This window comes from Erithacus rubecula (genome assembly GCF_903797595.1).
Source record: "Erithacus rubecula genome assembly, chromosome: 16".
Taxonomy (NCBI): Eukaryota; Metazoa; Chordata; class Aves; order Passeriformes; family Muscicapidae; genus Erithacus; species Erithacus rubecula.
The window spans coordinates 2,999,609-3,020,147 of NC_136668.1; the positions used below are offsets into that span (position 1 = coordinate 2,999,609).

At 35.5% G+C, this 20,539-nt stretch overlaps 1 protein-coding gene across 8 annotated transcripts in view; it reads right to left on the minus strand.

Annotated features, from left to right (window-relative positions):
- Nucleotides 1-20,539, minus strand: part of GABRB2 (gamma-aminobutyric acid type A receptor subunit beta2) — a 144,635-nt gene that overhangs the window by 27,509 nt on the left and 96,587 nt on the right. For all 8 annotated transcript variants that reach the window (XM_079320074.1, XM_079320076.1, XM_079320072.1 and 5 more), the window contains one exon: nucleotides 65-202. In XM_079320074.1, coding sequence (XP_079176200.1) covers nucleotides 65-202 — 138 coding nt within the window. The remainder of the gene's footprint in view (nucleotides 1-64; nucleotides 203-20,539) is intronic.

Consider the following 20,539-nt stretch of genomic DNA (forward strand, 5'->3'; position numbering starts at 1 on the left):
TGAGAATTAATCCAGTTTTAAAAGTTTTTAAAAGAATTCCCCTTTTAAGTTCCCCTCCACAAACCTGTAGAGAAAACAACATTCTTGGTGATAAGCTTGTAGTCTACAATGGAGAACTGTGGCAGCTCGATCTTTGTCACTCCTGTGACTGCATTATCACCCCCACGCCAGTAAAATTCAATGTCATCTGTTGTATAGCCATCTAGAAAAACAGGAATGAACAAGTGAGATACAAATCCCTTCTGATATCACGGGGAGCAGTTCATTAACTCAAAATACATAAAATGTATTTCTATAATTAAACCATTTATAAACATACAGACACAGGACATTCCAAATTCAAAAGGCAATCCTACATTTATTTTAATATTTGTTGGGTTTGCATTTTTTTAAGATATATTACATGAATGTATTAACACAACAGAGTTTCAAGACCCAATTAAGACTACCCACATTCCAACTCTAGATAACAACTGTATATTGACTTAAGGTAACTTCTGATCCCAAGGCTGGATACAATGGCAGGAGTTTCCTGTAATTTCTGTCCCTGAGCTGAAACATCAGCACTGGCAATATTTAGTTTTCAGTTGTAAAAAACAGCATAATTCTTTTTGTAAAATGGCTTGAGTGCAGTAAAAGACAGCCACATTCAGTGAGGCTTGTAAGAGGCCTCGTAGGAAGCAGCTACAGCAGATGCAACACCCACCAGTGGCAAAAAAAAACACCCACAAGAAATCAACCAAAGAAAAATATTCCCACCACCTAGAAAAACACCCCAGAACATGTTCACACAGTCATAAAATATATCCATGAAAAAGGAATCTGGGCTCCCAAATGCCAGCTGAGCCAAGAAATGATCATGAGACACCAGAAATAAACGTATTGCAAAACCAGGAAATACAATATTCATTAGAGTTTCATGATGCATTCATCTAAAGATTTTTGTCACTGAAAGTTGCAAATAAAATCAACTAAAACACGGAGTAATGATTATTACTTTTTTGCAAATTGAGGTAATAAATATATAAAACACCTTGATTTTAAGTCCTCATCCACAGACAAAGGACAAAACTGTACACTAAACACCATTTTAGAGTGCTCAAATACCCCTGGATTTCAAGGAATAATGCATAGAATCTATAAAACTGTTCCTGTGCATCATCATTTTTTGATAATCCAAGTAGAATCCAGGTGTACAGCATTAGAGGAAGGCAAGCAAGTTTGAAGATGTGAACCAAATAATCTGTAAAAACACTGAAACAACTATAAAAATCTATCTAATACACACAATTTAAAAAAGTATTTTGGTAGATACATTCCTATAACATGCTGATAACAATTCCAGAGTTTTGTATTAGAGATCCTTTTACTTTCCTGGTCACAATCTTCAGAAAAGAGGCAGACAGTTTGCTTATGTTTCCCTGCCTAGCAACAGTTTATATTTGTCAAATCTTTTTCTAGGCTTTCAGAGAGAGAAATAAAGTAACATCCAAAATAAAATAAAGGCTAAAATAAAATAAGGATGAATAATTATTTTGGCTGATCTTGAGATGTAAAAGCAATTTACTGCACTTCATGTTGAGAAAAATATAACAGAACATCCTAGGAGAGTTTAGGAAGGTAGATATTACTATTTTGGGAGTATCTTTGTGATATTGTCAAGCTCCAATGGCAAGTTCCAGATTCCAATACCATTTACTGAACTTGGTGGGATTAATCAAGGTAATGTATTTAATCCAGAGGTAACTAAACTGTTAAACTTCACAGCTAATAAATCAATATTTTTTTAAAATTTTGTTTATTTCTGAAAAACAAAAAAACAAATACTAAAATAATTTTCAGCAGGGAAAAACCCCACTTTTCTACGTAAAAGTTTATAAAAAGGCTAAAAGGTTTTTTATTTGGCTGTATTTTTTAGAATATCTGTTGGAAGAACTTTTTTGCTGAACTGCCTATGAACAGTTTATCCTTGAACTGTCTAATCTTCCCTGGGTTCACACAAGAGAACTCCAGGATTCACATTCCAGCTGACTGCCACATGCTCCAGCATTACCCTCTGCCATGGTGCAGCTTCTTGCTGGATTCTCACAGCCTCAACACTAAGCAAACATTGACAACTACTTCCCAGGAGAGAGGAATCCTTGGGAACTCTCACCCAAAGGTTCAATCTGAACATTCCAAACTGCAGCTCGGGGTGGCTTTGGGGAGAACTCCCTGCTGCTTAAGGGAATTACATTGGGCAAATGATAAACTGAGACTGACTCAGAATGACAAGACTTGTTAGTAGGTATCAATAAAAGAATTTCAGGAAGTCTCTTTAAGCTTTCATTAAAGTACTTCTCTCTCTTTCCAAAAAGGATAAATTATCCCATTCATTTCAGAGCGTGGAGAAGGAGAGAAAAGTCATCTGCACATGAATGCTCTTGTGTACTGCCAAAGTACCCAAAGATAATTGGATATAATATCTAATATCTGAAAACATCTGCCAAACAGAGAATGGGTCTATTCATTCTCTAGTGGATGTTTTACAGTAAAGTCCAATTACCTGTGGCTATAATAAACTCCTTCTGCAGGTATCTAAGACTCAAAACAACTCTACTTACAAGTTAAAATTATTTAAAGATCAAGCAATTTAAAGAAGCATAAGCAGTCTAGAAAAAAACATTCTGTAGCTCTTGACAAGAAAAAAACAAGAGTTAATAAAGTCAGTTCAGTATTTCTAAATTATCAGACCACATGTTGATAAAGTAGAAATGTAAGCATACTAAACCTAAGTAATTTTTGCAAGAATATAAGTTTGGCACAGAACACTATTGGATTTAGACTGAAAAACAACTGTCAGTTTACTATATATTAAATTGTATGTAGCTCTGTTGCCAGCAGAGAGCATCTGATTGATTGTTTTTCCCTCAATCATTTATATGTCATCATCAGCACGATTTACTTCACGTTCAGAAAGTTCAATTTCTCATTTCTGTCATGCATCACACACTGGCAGTCAACCAAATCAATACATTGTCCTGGTAATATGGCACCAATCCTGAGAGAAGTAAAGCATTCTTGACTTCCATTAGCAGGGACAGGGAGTTTATCATCGTGTATACATTGAGGAATGACAGATGACTAAGCACTGTAGAGGAAAAACAAACAACTAGTAGAACATAAAACCCACTTCACATAGAAACTATAAAAGCACCAATTTTTGCCAGCCTATTCAAAACAAGTCAAGATTAGGAAATTCTTCTAATACAAACCACCTAAAATGAAAGCTGAAGCATTACTGGCTGAAAATGAAAATATTTAGACATAATTGTCAGAAACATCATACACCAAACACCATACACCAACACCAATAGAAGAAGCAGATTTTTCTGAAAAACTCAGGATTTATCAGAATTCACTGCCTCATAATGCTGCAGTTTACACTTGACAGCTGGGAGATATTTTACATCTACACATCTACAGTGTGCAACTGTGTAGGAATTCAAGTACTCCACATTACTGGCACTATGGCAGCACCTGGAGACTCAAGATAAGACATCTTTTGGTTTTTTTTTGGAGGGGAAAAGGGGGGAAATGACATAAACATGCAAAACAGTGAAAATGTGCCTAAAACCGAGAGGATTCTGAGGCCATGCCCTAACCTCTCTCTGCTCTGAACCATCAGGAATTTGTGTGAGCTGGGCAATACCTGAACACATCCTGCATCACCTCTGAGCTAAGGAGATCATTTCAGCATTGACAAGGAGACACATGAGACAAAAGCATTCCATTGGCAACTGCCTAAACCTCACCTCCAGCTGCTAAAGCTTATCCAACCAACTCTTCCTTCAGTTACAACCTATTGCTGTGATTCTGGGCATTGAGAGTATGGAATTGTGATGGAGCACAGTTCATTCAGCTACTTCAAAATTTTTGCTAAGTAGGCCTGGAGACTTGGTGAAAGCTGGAAGCACACTGGTTTTTTATCACCTTAGGTATTTGTCTTTTGCTCACCAATAAAAAATATATGAGAACTCAGTTTATAGTAGATTCTGGACTTAAATACTGTTACAAAGCAACCATTTACGAGATGAACACTATATATCTGGTGGAGAATAACAGAATTGCATTATACACATGGCATTTCTGGGGGGGAAAAAATCACAAATGTACATTACTATATATAAAAACCTATGGCATCATAGATAGGGAATGAATAACAACTATTTGATTTCTTCTGCTGCTATCAAATGGATTTTCTTTGCCACTCACAATATGGTAGCTTCCCAAAATAAAATGGAGAGAACTCATGTACAATATCTACACTGAAGGGAATGTTTTGATTACAAGTATACAATATTTTATTAGCTGAAAATCATAATACATTAATTTATATAAATGCAAGTCATAGATTTTCAGAGTAATTGAAGAACTTGACATCTACAGGGCCTGTAAAAAGAGATGGATGCTATAAAGAAATATTAAATTAAGTGATTAATCCTGTTTGACTGTAGGATACCTGTAGTAGCAATAGTTATACACTTCATTTATTTTTAAACATAGAACCCCTACTCCCTCCTTTTTCAAGATTTTCTTCAGCAGTTTTGCATTTACACAGAGCAAAAAGCAAAATTACCTATAAAATCATAAGTAACATGCAAAGCATGTTTTGAAATTCTGAAGCCTTTCAGATCTCTCAAACTTGTTTCAGTGTATCACTTCAGCCTTCACTTATTCAATTCACTTATTCATTCAGAAACAGAAAGAGCAAATTAGAAGTGTTTCTTTGAATTTGCAGAGATGTTTAAAGCTGAGGAGAACACAAGACATGAGGTGCTGAAACCAGCGGGGTGATACAAGGGTGAGTAGGAAAAACAGAGTTCGTGTGTCAGAGCAATTGGAAAAAAGCACATCATACTTGTTTCTTTCTCTTTCTCATCCCCTCTAAATTCTGTCTTTCTGCATAAAACATTAAAATTCTTACATTTCACTTCAAAGGCTTTTCCCCCTAAGGCTCTGAGGATTTGGATACAAAGAGGATTTTCTGACTGCAGTGAAATTTAATTGATTTTTAGATTAAATTGGCAACATTCTCAAAAAACAATCATCTTCAAGTTCTTAAAACTCCTTACTGGAGCCATGGGAGAGTAGAGTGGGTCAAAGAAAGAGACAGAAATGTGATGCTGTAATTACTTATACAGCTATTAAAAAAAAAAAATGTCTTTTGATGAACAAGTGAAATGACAAAATTGATTCCAGGCCTTAGAGTAGGATTTTCATGATGTTAGCAGAATCAAGTTGAATTTTCATGTAGGTACATCAGGCTGATTCTTGCTTACAAGAAGCCTGGTAATGCCTAAAGAGGCTACCTAGGAGAGAGGCCAGATAGTGGGACAGGAATAAAGCAGGTATTTATTTAAAAAGCCTTAAAAGGATACACCTTGGGCAGTACAAGGAGCCTTGACTCCACCAGAGATGGACTCAAGAGAGATGGACAGTGTGCCATGAGTTTTCACAGTTTTATGTTTTGGTGCTTTTACATATTTGGGTTAATTGTCCAGTCACAGCTTCAGATTATGAAGTTCCATCCTCCCAGTTTGGTCTCCTCCATCTGCTGTTGTTTGCACTTTTTGGGCCCAAAGCTGTAATGATGTCTTGGTTCTCAGGCTGAAAAAGGATCAACTAAACTGTGAAGAGAACTTGCTAACACTTTTTATGAAGTTTAGATTTACAAACTAATGCAGTACAGAATCTGGAAAATATGAAAGCTAAAACTTAAGGCATCAGTAACTTACAGAATAGGTATCCTGGTGGAACTCATTAAATTTGTTTTTCCCCTAATGATTTCACTGAAAATCATTCATACTTTAGAGTATCTCCTGCAAAATGTTTTCATAAATATATTTCCACTGCAACAATATTTCTAGGAAAAGAAAGAGAGATCAGAAACAGATAGGGAGAACTGTATCCATCCAATAATATTCAAAAACCTTTTATCTCCTGGAACACAGTTATTTCTTGCAATCTTTCTGTTTCCATAAGTTCAGCTACTCCCACCAGTATGAATAATCCCAAAAAGTTGTTGGATTCAACAGAGTGGAGATCCTGCAAGCCCAAGCGCTCCTCACCCAGCAGAGATGAGTATGTGGAGCAGAATGTGCCTGGTGAAGGGAAGCTCATGGTGGCTGACTGGCACAGAGAGGGTGCCATGGCATCAGAACAAAGTTCCTTTTGGCACTTCAGGGACAGCTGTACACTGTCTGTGTAGGCTGGAACACAGACCTTTCCCATATCCTTCTCACAAGAACGCTCTTCTGATTATTCTTCTGATGTCCATCGTCATTTTGTCCTGCAGACCAAGTCCTAGATTTATGCATTAAATGCATCCCAGAGCACAATAAAATACAACACATCTGGCTCAGTTTTATTAATTTAAATGGCTGAAGTCCAGGGATTTCCATCACTGTGGAAATCATGATCTGATGTCTGTAGGCAAACAAATAGCATTAGATAACTGTGCGTGTTTTATCCAGCACACAGAAACATGCTATCCCCCATTCTGACACAGCTGGTATTCCCTAACCCACTTACTTCATTTAGCAGATGACCTTTTCTGAGGATAAGGTTGACAGCATTATGTCAGCACATTGATTAAGTGTGGATCATCTTGAAGGTTATTTCAGTGTAGCATGGGTGACATTAAACAAATATGTGAGGAAAACATGGGTGGCAACAGTTGTCGATAAAAGTTAGAGCTAAACATATTTCTCACTTTCACTACTAAAATTATATTAAAAACCCTTAATCTTTAAATTTAAAAAACCACATTAGTATACATTAGACTTCTGCAGTAAAGTTCATTATTTGCCTATTACACATACCACATGAAAAGAGGGGTTCTGGAACACACAGGTAACTTGAGACATGACAAATCTGTCCTAGATATAAAAGATGGTGGGAAGCTTAGTTTCATTTGCAATTGAAAGTAGACTATGGTAGAAAAAATATTAAGAAAACTAATATAATGAGCTATTTTCTTAAATATCAATTTTATTGTCAGCAACATAAATGTAATTTATTTTCACTTCTCATAATGGTAGATCTTCAAGATGCAATTGAAGAAATTGCAATATGCAATTTCAATATCATCATGTGGGTGATACCAATCACTGCTGAGGAAAGCAACATTTAGGCATAGATAAATTTCTATTTAAATGTGAACTGATGTAAATAGGATAAAAATGAATAAAAGAATACTTAAGTGATCTATTTCAATGCCATTAAATCACAAAATCAACAGAACTCAAGTGAAAATAACCACTGAAAAAAGACAAGTGTAATCAGATATAAGCAGTCAATGGACTTTTTTTTTTTCCCAGAACGATCAACAGAGTGAAAATATAAATTATTTCCTGCTTAAAGACTTAAGATTTTACTACATAATTCATAGCTGTTTTCTTCCACATTTAAATCAATGAAAACAAATCAAAGTTAAATTCAAAATTAATTAAAAAAACCCCACCTGCTTCTATATCAATGTTGATATTGAAATGTTAATATCAAGAATGGCATCAGAAATTGTTTACAGGAAAACAAATGTTGTTTACCCTAGTTCTTGAGATTTAACCTCAATCAGAGAAAAAACACATGTCCCAGAAAGCTGAACTGGCAGATCTGTATGGAAGAGAGAACTTTGAATGCCAAGAGATTGCTCAAGGTCTGCTTGAACCTTCTGCCATACTCAATCCCTGCAGTTTAAAGAGCATGATAGTGAAGTGCACATACTTTCACAAACATAGCTAAAAATGCTCAAATGAACAATTCAATGCCTCTCATATATTAATTGATCATTTTATGAAGTCCATAAATTTGCATAGATAATCTTATCAACCCCAGAATCAAAAATGAAAACTCCTCTGTGTTTTTAAATGAGGGATATGCATAAATAATGATTCAAATAGGAAGTACTGTGTTCTTTTGGCATAATGTTAAATAGCTGTCTTGGGTGCTGAGGGAACAATTTTTTATACTTTGATTGATATATATATTATATATATATATATACACACATACACTGAATTTTCCAGCTGTATTCTGAAAAGATATTTTTGAAGATTGATGGAAATGCCTTAACCCTGAACTCTTTGTGTAAAGCTAAACACTTTCTGCTCTTTGAAAATAATTAGTAGCAACTGTCTTCTACTTTTAAAAGGCCATGTTTCAGGAACAGAACTTTCATAGTAAAATGTACATCCATACTGAGTGGGTATAAATGACAAATTATTTTCTTCTCTCTCCATTCAGTAGGGACAGACAAGGCTCATGTAGGGAAACCAAATACTTACATTTGCACCCAACCATGAATTTCATCACTGCAGCCTGTATTTCATCCTCATGATTTGAGCTGATTCCTATACTTTTATCACATTTGACTACATTAACCTATTTATGCAAAGGAAAATTGCTGTCCAAAACAATATGTGATTTGGAAATTATGAAGGCCATTGAATATTATTCTCTATTAGACAAATGAATCTCACAATTTATTTATTTCAGAAAATACTTCATGAAAAGACTGTGTATGCTGTTTGCTCTTTTTGTCTGATTTAAGAATTGGTCTTTTTGAAACTGAAAATAGAAATGAGGGGTATATCCAAATAAATGAATCAGCAAAGCAGCATCTCCACAAGCTCAATTTTTAATACCTTAGATATGTAAGACCAAATGTTCTAAGTTTCCTGCAACCCACTATCAGCCTACATTTTGAATGCTCATGCACATTAAAAAAACAGAGAGGAAAAATGAACAACATCTGGCAACCCTAACCTTATTTAAAAAAATTGCATTAATACTCCACTCTGCTTAATTATTCCATAGCTGTTTTAAAAATACAAGGCCACAACGAGAAAAATGCAATTTGTAGAAGAAAGCCCTTCTGTTTGTTGCTGTGCCATTTTTTCAATTTAGAAAAATATTTATTCATTATGATATGCTAGCTTGCAATGCAATGTGAGTAGCATTCTGAAATATTATTCCACCTTTGGCTGAAGGTCATCACAGTATATAAAGCACTTCTACTTTTAGGTAAAAATCTGGTTAGGAAGGTTTAGGAACATGGACTATCCAGCAGAACATGCTAAAACCTGTTACTGCCAAGATGAAACATCATTAGAAATAAAAGTTCCCACAGGTTCTAACACATGTAGAATAATAGTTGGATTTGGACATGTAACTGAACCTGCAGAAATTAATTTTCTTTTAGTAATGAGCAAGCTATAATTAAATGCTCCTTCTAAAGTAATCCACATGTATAGATTTGTGAGCTTTTCCCTGTCTGGATAAATCTTCTGTCATCTAAAAGATTTTCTAGGATAATTACATGTACCTTTGATGTGGAGAGCTATTTATACAGTACCATGCAAATGAAGTTTATAGGAACTTTAATTATAGACCATGATATTGCTAGATCTACATCATTATTTTCTAAAAATTGCAATAGTCCTGTAACATTTCTAGATGTCCTTCACACAGCTTGGCTGGTATCAGAAACCACATCACTGCCTCCTCAAAGTATTTTAATGGGAGCTGTGTGCCTCAAGGCTCAGAGGACTTTCCTGCAGGAAACTCTGTTGTGACACCTCTATCAGAAAAGACAGCACAGATTTGTTGGCAGTATCCCAACTACTTTCCTAGGATGCTGAAAGAGGCCAGAATAAATTCTTTTGACACCCATCCCTCCAGCTTTTATAAATAGTATACAGAGAATGGTGGGTAACAAGATGCTAATGGTTGTGGATAGGTATGCACAAGGTAGCAGGAATTGCAAGTGTTTTAACAGGAGATGGGGAAAAGGCCAAAGGAGAATGAAAGCTACTTCAGCTCTCTGCCTTTATCTGCCACAGGAGACTAACCCTGAGAGCCTCAAACACAAACACATTAAGTAGCTACTTTTGCAAATCCATGGCAGATGCAACCTCATCCCACATCTTTTTCCCTAAAAAAGTTAACTTGCCCTAGTAGAGTTTAAAGTTTTGGCTTTTATGTACCACAAAGCCATGTTAAATCCTGCTCTATAGATAATACACTGTTTTACTCAGTATCTGGTATTCTCCTCTGATCTGCATTGATGTACCATGCTAGGTTTCATTACCACATTTCAGAAGTTTCTAAGTTCAAAAAACTGTCTGTAACTTCTCTGACATTAATTTTTCTCTGAGCTGCAACTCCAGGCATTGCTCGAGGCTATGCCTATTTCATGAAGTAGATGTGACCGAGACAAGATAATGCCAACCCTTAAAGGGACTTTTCTCTGCAAGCAGATTTTAACACACTGTTGACTTTTATTCTCATCCTCTAGCTCTAGTATTGCAACTGTGTCAATATGCAAATATGTATTACATAAGGTTGCCTCTTGGGCTGGAAAAGCAGGGTATCTGCATATAAATGTTCATTAAGATGAATCCAGTACCGTATTTTAACATACATAAAAGAAAATCAGCCTCAAATACAGAAGTTAAGGAGCTACAACTTTTTTTCTGAGAGCCCCATGTGGACTGTACTTCTCTCGTGCCTTTGAAATAAATACCCTTCTTCAGGAAACACAAAGAGGAAAAACACATGAATAATACAATAATGTATAATAAACCATGCAGCAATGGAATATGTTATAATTAGTACTTCATAGTCACTATACTTTTGTGACATAACTGCACAGAATCATTCTTGAAGGAGTTATTCACCTCCAAGCTATAACCCCCCCAAACACAATTGTAACTATTTCCATAAACCTACAGTATTCCACATCTGTGTCTGTCTGTTTCTTATTTAAACTGCCTTCTCCCTTACACAGTGACATTCATTCCTAGCTGATCCTTACAACTCAAGGCTTATGTGCATCACACATGTCATTATCTACATTTATATTCATGTTTTCTAATTTTGTCTTTCCTTTGGAAGTGTTATCCTGTATGTGTCTGTGGGCTTTATGAATCAGAAAAGTTGCTACTTGTAGGGAACACATTGCTTCAGTGCAGAAGCAAGAAACAAAGTACAGTGAGCTCTACTCCCATAAGTGTGAAAATTAAATTCCTCCTCTGCTCTGCAGCATCCTTGGTGTCCAGGAACCAGGAAGCTGTCACAGCTCAGGAACATATCCATGAGGCACATATCCAACAGCCACCTTGTACACATGCTTATCAAACCACTGTCCTACCTGTGGTGCTCCCAACTTTGCAGCATTAAATTACTGCTGTGCTCTGTTTATGTTACAAGTACATGTATGCTGTAGTATTTATAAGGGAATATATTATTATTAGTATTAGTATTATTGTATAAAGAAACAATTTGTACAAACCTTAAAATGAAAGGCCTCTTGTGTGGCAAAGAATAGATGTGAAACAACAGATCTTTGGAAGGCATTGAGTTGAAGATAGTGATCTCTCTCATGTGAGTTTTATCATGTCATTGTGTCAAAAGTTAGAAGTGGGAACACTGAAATACTGACCTGTCCCAAGTGGCTTTGAACTGCCACTCTGACTTGGAACATCTCACAGAGCTGTCAGACAAATGGAAGGTAGCTAGCCCAATGTTTCCCTGGGCACAAGATCTATAATAATATCAATATGTGTGTAGAATGCTGAAGCTAAGAAATACTTTCATTACCTTCCCTGTACGAAGCACAGACACAAAAAGACAGACTGATTCTTGCTTTTTTAAAGTATCAAGAGCTGTTGAAACAAAAAAGTGCTGCCAAGTCAACAGGGAAAACATAAGACACTTTTACTTCAAGGAAACCAAAAACCATTGAGATCTACAAACTCATAATAAATGCAGTGCAGTTTGAAAACTGTCAGTGCAGATACATGCCAAGGACAAATCTGAAAGGGATGCACTGGAGCAGCTCTCCCTGGAGGCCCATTAGACTCTTCATTTGGATGGAACTGCTTGGCCATTAGTAATGATAAATTAGTAATGATAAATATTAATGAACACCATAAACATAAATGCTTGTGACCATAAAGAATGGGTCATCCCCAACAAAGGACTCATTTTCCTGTGGCCACCATGGTGAATACCAGAAACCCAGCAAGAGGAGGATGGAGAGGAGCAGCTCTCAGAGAGGATGCACCACTTTCAGTTGTGGTGGTTTACACAACCTCTCCACCTTCTTTGGCACACCCTAAACTCTCCATGCAGTTTACTGTACACATGGCTGAGATCACCAATAAAAAGCTTTCCATCATCAGATTACAAAATACACCAACATCTATAAAACACTTAAAGGACCTAATAATATTAAATGCTAAGTTTACTTCCAAAGTTTGTTTATTTGTTTTGATTTTGGATGAAATTTAATGCATAGAATGCATCCTGACAGCTTAATTACAATTAAAAAAAAAAATTTAAATCTGTGCTTCACTTTTGTCCTCTTCACTAAGCCAAATGTATTTGTAACCTGTCCATTATGGCTATTTGATGAGCCGTTACATATAGAAAATAGCTCTATATGGTTAACATTTTCTGTAGGATCACTGCACTTGGAAGGTGATCAGAAAAATTGTTGGGCTATAATCCTGGGTGCTTATTTTCACCAATTTTTACCATCACCACAACATCAGGCTGTATTAGAAATTAATTCATATGAAAAACAGTATGATTAAGGGAAAAATCATTCTAGTTTGGAACTGAAATTATACTAATGCAAATATCAAATAAAATTTGGAAAAGACAAAAAACTGTTGCAACAAAAAAAGCCCTTCTTAAAAAAGAAAGTTAATTAGAAATGCATTAGGAAAATCCAAGGGAAACAATTTTGTTTTCAACCTGTCTGCCTTTACTTCAACTTTAATAGACTAGAAATGTTTATGGCTCTATTTTTACCTAAATTCACTAATATCTAGTTTAAACTATATATTTATGGTATGTGCAAATTAATCCATAATCATATGAAGAGCTAACCTGTCTAAAACATAGAGAAAATCAGTTTTTAGTACCAGACTTCTGTCTCATGAGAACAATCTTTCAGCTTAGATTCTTTTGCAGTCTTTGTACTGCAGTAGTTTCTTTTATAATTAGTTCCCAGCATGGACAAAGGTGGGCTTTTTTTTTTAAAACAAAAAGAAATGCTTTACAATTCTACCTGTACATTCCCTAGAGACAATTCTCTAACACAATTTTTATCCAAATAAAATCACTTGAGAAAACTAAGGGAAACCAAGAATGAGTTTTGTCTGATGAAGATTTCATGGATTTTAGCTACTAAAATTAATTAATTTCAAACCATTTCCCAAATTATCATTATATGTATTAGGGATTAAGGAGTATGCCAGCTACCAATTAAATGCAACCATTTAATAGCATAAAGTAGCCTCACACAAGAATTTATGGTATGCACCGAGGAAAACAAAATCCAATTAAAATTACAGGGAGAATTTAGCAGGGCAGAATTTAATTAGGAAAGATAAAATTTTGCCAGAAGACTGTGGCTAACACCTGTTCTGAAGTGTAAAGTGACAAGGAATATGTAGTAGCAAATATCTGAGTCATAATTTTTGTTGCATTTTCCAGAGAGTTCCTGCAGTTGCATTTAGATCCTTGTTTCCCTCAGACTGGTAAAGTGCTGCTTTCTCAGCTACCAGTGATGCTACAGGAATATCTGATGCATTCCAAAATCCTAATCCAAGCAGTACTGCTGGAACAATGAGATGCTGATTGTGGTGTTTCTGCACAGTTTAAATGCCACTGATGTACACCTTGCACCTCTCCTCTATGCAGAGCTGCCTGCAAGCAGCCCTGAGTGGCCACAGGGACACTGTTGTGGGTAAAGAATGAGTGAAACTGGTTCCTCACTGGGATACAACAAAAATGTCCCATCTGGGAGGGTAGTCAAAAACATCTTCCCAGCCACATATACAAAATCAAGAAAACTCAGTTCTATCATATATTTTAAGTTGAATTAATTTAAGATTTTCCTGAATTCCGTAATTTACCTTTTGCATGTCCAAAGTAGCAGTGAGGATGCTTACATACCTAAAGATATCTGAATACCTCCTGAAATATAGATGACTAATTTTTTCAAGTGTTCCCAACAATAAAAATTTTAAAAATCAACTAAAACCGTGAACTGAATCATCACCATTTTCTGTTATATTCTCCTGGTATTTTTTTTTTTTAACTTGCTTAGGAAAAAGCTGGTATTTGTTTTGATACACATACAAAACATCCCTGGAAACATACCCTTCATTTACAATTCTTGAAGGGATATATTGTCTAATAAGAGCATTTTCTACATTTGGCAAGTTGTGACATTCACTAACATTGTGAAGTAAAATCCAAATTAAATTCAGTATTTGATGGCTACAGTTAATGTTTTCCTCTAGGTTCACTAGCACTTCATTATCATTAACATCAAGTCACTAGACTACCTCACTGATGAAAGATGAAGCCACTGATTAAGCCATTCATTATATCCATCAGCATTATACTTATGAGTTAAAATCCAATCCTATTAGTGATGAAAGGAATACATATCAGAAACCTAGCATTAATGAACCCTACTGTTAGTAAATCCACATGTAGCTACAGCACAGGACAAATAAAGCATCAAGATTAAAGCTTTGAGCTTTGACAATTACATAAATAATGAGAGAGAAAATAATTTTTAAAACCTCAAAGCAAAGAATGTTTCATAAAAATTCATCTTTGCCTCAAGGCTGCACTTCGAATAACAGAACTATGGAGCATCATTACTGTAATTCTCATATAAGAATTTAAATTCAATTTAGAAAATAAAAAATTTCATCATAAAATTATGGGTATTGCTTTCAATTAATTTTACTGAAAAAAAAATAAAACCTTGTGATGTGGGAAATTGTGAAGGAAATCTATGTATTACTGGTTCTCTAAGTGCTACAACTGAGGGTAGATGAAATAAGAACAATTACTGGTAGTCCTGAACAGAAAAAAATGCTTTAGAAGTCCATCTCACCAGGTCATCCGAAGATACAGAAATTACAATATGTTCTGAAGTGGTTTTATTAAATATATTCAGCTTTAACAAATCTGATTTATTTTGAAAACGTTTGTTTTTGTAAAGTTGCTTTAACACCAGCAAGAAAGCCTCCAGGGCATGACAATGTGCTGTGTGATTGCCATTTGTTTGTGCATTGTGGATTTCCTTCCAACCCCCTTCTCACCTGGAGCATTTGCTTACCCTAACTCAGCTGTCATGCAGCAAGTGACTTTAATTATCTGCTGAAAAGTGGCTGTGAGCTGTTGATTAAAGTAATGCCTCGATTCCTGTGTGTGCACCTAGCATCAATTATAACCTGCATTTATAAAACCAGGTATTTTAATTCTTCCTACAGCAGCACTGCTTTTAAATCTCTGCAACATGCAGGAATTAACAAATTTAAGAGTCTAAAACGCTATTTAAGTTACCTTAAAGGGGTTTTCAGTTCTAAAAACTGAATTGCTCTAACTCTGTCTGACAAAAGGCACATTGAATAAAGAATCTCCACTTTCCATTATTGCCCTGTCTCTCATGAAAGATTTAATTGCTGTTATGCTGATCACTATTGCTATTTTTTTCACTGTGCTGTCATTCCGCAGCCACTGGGCTCTGACAGTAAAACAAGTCTGAGTTTACTGTTAGTAACAGACCTGGGGAACTTAAGGATGTGCAATGCACCACTCTGCTCTGGAAGTTACTAGAAATAGTAATAATAACAGGTGGTGCCAAGGAAGAAACACCCTTCTGGTGCTGAGGCTGGGAGTCACAGAGTCCTTTACTCATTTCACTGTGTAAGGGCTGAAGGATCTCTGCAGATTGATACAGGCAGAAGCAGAAAAACCCTTTTATTTTATTCTATTTTTAAGTGAAAAGTAACTTCAAGGGGAAAGGAACACAGTCTTTCCTCTCACCTATATTCAATGACTATGAAATGAAAATTCCTGGAAAATTCTCACTCATCTAGTTCATCTTTCTTATTAAAATAAGTAATGTGTTACATGCTTTCTGTCTTTGTTGAATTCAACTGGTGTTGATACTACTTGACTGTCAACTTTTTATGCTTTTAACTACACCTAGCAAGAATAATAATAGCAAAATAATAAAAGAATCTGTCAGCAGTTCACTTTGTTTGCTCAATAATTTCAACAGCAAATAAGTGTTCCTGTGGGAACAAAAATGAACTTTTGAGTCACATGCAGAGATCACTCCTGATTTAGATACAAGGCTCTATTTTATAATGGTGCTTTTGAAGACAGATCTTTCACCTCTTCCATTGGTTTTCTGCACATTAACTTGAATAAACTGAAGATTTCTGCATATGTAGGTATATCCTTCACCTATTACTTTAAATAAGAAACTGATGCTTTAGAAGAAATAAAAATGCTACCTCGTGTTAGCTTATGTATATAAATCTGTATTTATATGCATTGCATATCTTTAACACAGACCAATTTAAAGGATTCATTCTTTAGAGATACAGTTTTTCTTTCCCACTGAGTATTTACAAATTCCTCTCATTTCCTTAAGGACATATTGAAATATAGGAATATTTTGAAGAATTTGCAATCACTAAGAAATCAGAAGTCCCCCACCCTCAGACCTCTTCCCCCTATTCTTATGATGTACTTGAAAAAAAAAATTCAAAATATAAATTCACTAATTCATATAGAAAATAATAATAATAATTCCAATTGTTTCTGTTCTGTCTAGGAATAACCACTGTTAAACTGGATTAGCTGTTACTGAAGATTGAAGTCCCACCTTATTGGCATTTAGCTTTGATCAATATGCAAGGCTGAGAAGTCACTTTAACATGTTATTTTTTTCACATGATATTGTTTCTTCTTCATCCTAATAATGAATTGCCTTAATAAGAAAAGGCTTATAACTGAAATGGGTCAAGGCAGCAGTAAGAAAATTGAAAAATGTACAAGGAATATGCTTAAATACATGACTTTGCCTTCATTCATCACATCCTTATCAAAACCAGTATATTTAATCAATAAAAGCTGGGTTGATTTATGATTTAACAGTACTGATCATTACTCTATTACTTTAGGCTTTATCTTGGAGACTTAACACATGTGGCTTTTACACAGTGAAGGCAGCTATATCAAATTTAGCCTCTTTCCAAAATCAGATTTAAGTGTCACTGATCTCAAGCAAATATGCTCCACACTTTCCACACCAATTTTAGATTTTACTCTGCCAAAAAATAGGTAATAGGATAATCTCATCATTTAAATTTGTAACCCCATGTCAAAGAGAAAGCCTCACACAGCATCCTATCTCCTCTAGATCTTTAGCCCTCAATTGCTCTGACCTCTCACCTGTGCTGTCAGGGTTTCCACTACAGGAAAAGGAAAAAAATCCAAAGAAAACCCCCCCAAAATCCCAACAAACCACTTTCAAACCCATCACACAAACCAGATGAAAGCTCTGGCTGCTTGCAAAGATGAGAAAATAACTGCAGCATCCAAACCAGCATGACCTTGTTGCACAAGTTTTCCTAAAAACGCTGACCTGAGGGCTTCTCACTGAAATATTCCAATCCTTGTCTCCTTGAGCACTGTTGCCATTAATAACATGGGCAGCAGGGCTTATTCTGATCTCTGTTTTGGGGTTTTTTGTGGCTTTTTTTAGTTTTTCAAAGGAATGTCTGTTTCCTGTGACAAACATTTATTCTCATATTTGATATTCTAGAGTTTTATAAGAAAAGACAAAAAAAAATTCTGTCCTCATTGGAGACTGATCGAGACACAAACCCAGGAATTTCTTCATTGCAATCCCATTCTTATGTGCAAATGCCTTCAATATTCAGTGTTATAGTTTTAGTCAGTCAACTTCCCATACAGTAAAAAAATAAAAGGCAGTAGCTGAATATTTCAGATAAAAGAAGGCTGGTTTGAGTGTTCCTGAAAATTACACTCTCTTAACAAGCTAAATTCCAAGTACTTCTCTGTTATTTAAGAAAAAAGAAAAAAAAAAGGCCAAAGTCAAAGAAATAGAGAAAGAGGACCAAATCAGGAATTCATGCATATGTTACATAAATGCAATCAGGTGGAGTGCATTTAATCCCCTGGATTTCAATATACCTGCTTTATTTTTCAAATCTTGTTGGTATTGAAAATCCCTTGATTACCTGAAATAATTTGCTTTTCTTAAAAATACATACACAAATAATACTGGATTTTAAAAAAGTTATATGTGAATACTGATGAGATAAAAACTATTTTTTAAGTAAATGTAGCAAGAATATAATATAATCTGTTAATTGTGTTCAAGCAGGCCAGACGGTGTATAGCTTGTAATCTTCAGGGAGAGACAAATCAGATTTGTCTGACCCCATACACTGCCTAATGCTATCAATTTCTGCTTGGAATCTGCTAAAAAGGCAAAAAATAATAATTGGAAAATTAATGTGTAACAGTCTATAGTATTATCTTACTACCCAGTTTGCCCTAATGGGCCAATCTGTGCATGGTTTGCTTTCTCTTGGGGAGTCATTAGGTGCCTGGATCATAAAAAGAGGAAAAGCTTTACAAAACCAGCTTTAAATAAAGAGGTAATTACATGCAAAGGGCATAATGTTGATAGCAATTATTGCTGCTAACCTGGAAATACAATTGATTTTAGAAGTTCTGCCACAGTAATACTTTTTCCTATGAGAAGCTATGTTATATTTCACTGCTCTTACTATGGGCAGCTTCTTCCAAGTGTTCTGTGCTCCTAAAAACCCAATCATAGATTACAACAGCTTCAACTCATGCAGTGGGTTTGCCAGAGAAATATGAATAGAGTATAAAAAGAAACTGTAGCACAGATAAGTATCACTACAGGTCACAGAAGTGAACAAATTAGTAGTAAATGCAGAATTAGAAATCTGTTTCCCAGCCTGGTGCTTTTCCACACTAGCTACTCACCCTTACTGGGACACAACTCCCTAAATGAGTTTTCTTTACAGGATGCAAATTTTTGTCAACCAAATTACAACAATCAGTGACCTGACCTATAAAAAGAAATGCACCTTGTTCTACACATTACAGCAGCACCCTTTAAATGGGAATTTTGATCAGGTGGAGTCTCCAGGCTTGGTGCCAGTGTGCACCACTTGGCAGTGGGTTGCACACCTGAGATATTTAGCATTTCCTGCTCCTTTTCCTTACAATATTGTGCTCACATATCCATTAGCATTTAGTCACCAGTTTTCTCTACAGAACACAGATACAGCTGAAAAAACACCACTCATATGAGTATGGGATGATATCACCAGGTTGGCTTCTGATCCCTGAACCACACAGGAGTGAGCTGCAAAGGCTCAGTTCAATATGTAAGAAACAGTGTTGAGTGATGCTATGGTCAGATATCCTGGAAATGAAAAAAATAGAAAAAAGAAAGAAAAAAAAAAGAAAAGTGCACACGATGTCAGAGACACTAAGCCTTGCTTCTGACATTATGGTATTAGCTCCTCTAGCCCAGATGACTGATCATTCCAAAGATTACTTTGGAATTAAGACATTTTCTCTGAGAGAATCTAGAGATATAAATACTTATAACACATAAGAGGTTTTTTCCTGCAATAAAAGAAGATGACTGAAGACATGCAGTCATTCAAATCATGATTATACCTAACCTGAAACCATTCTTATTTTGAATGAACTGCCATGATTAAAGCCTCTTAGGATTCAAATATATTTATATAAAGACAGGTACTCATGGGCAAGCACTAAGACCCATGATCAATTGTCCAGATTTTAGAGTTGCTGCCTGGACATAAAATGTACATTTCATAGACACAGAATATGAGGATTTGAGGAAATTTCCAGTTTCACCAGCAGAATAAACAAGACAGAATACATATTAAGTGTTGATAGTGCAAAAGGACAAAATTAATATACTGAGAATTCTGATTATTTTAACAATGTAATTCAGGCTAGAGAGATATTTAGCATCACTAAATTCACAATCCTAATCTTGAGACTCAGACTAGACACCTGGATTCCATATGCAGAAAGAATTACCCTCCAGAAGGGTATATCCTCTTGTAAGCCAAGTCTGATGACCCAGTTTCGGGGGATGTACATCCTTCCACTGGCAATACAGGTAGATCCAGCAACTGAGTTAGCAACATCATTATCCTTAGGTGATCTAAACACTAACTCATCTGCCAAATGCTACTCTAAAGTTGTTTTTTTTAATTTTCTCAGCATTTAGAAGAGCTCAGCTCAGCTCAGAATCACAAAACACAAGGACATCCTCCTGAACCGAAGGAGGGAATTACTTTTAATATTAGTCTCATATTATAGGGAAAAAATTATGCAGACAGAGCTAAGCCACATATGTTTAATTTGTCTGTGAACTGTGCCATTTTTATATTTGCTATAAGCTGTGAACATTAATAATCTCAAGAACTGTAAAGCATCACAGATACATGGAGTGTGCTGCTGGCACACTGAACAACACTAAAAGGACTAATATCCGTCAACATCTTTCTTCTCTAAACCATATTAGGAATAAAACATGGGTTCTCTTAAGCCCAACAGTAGA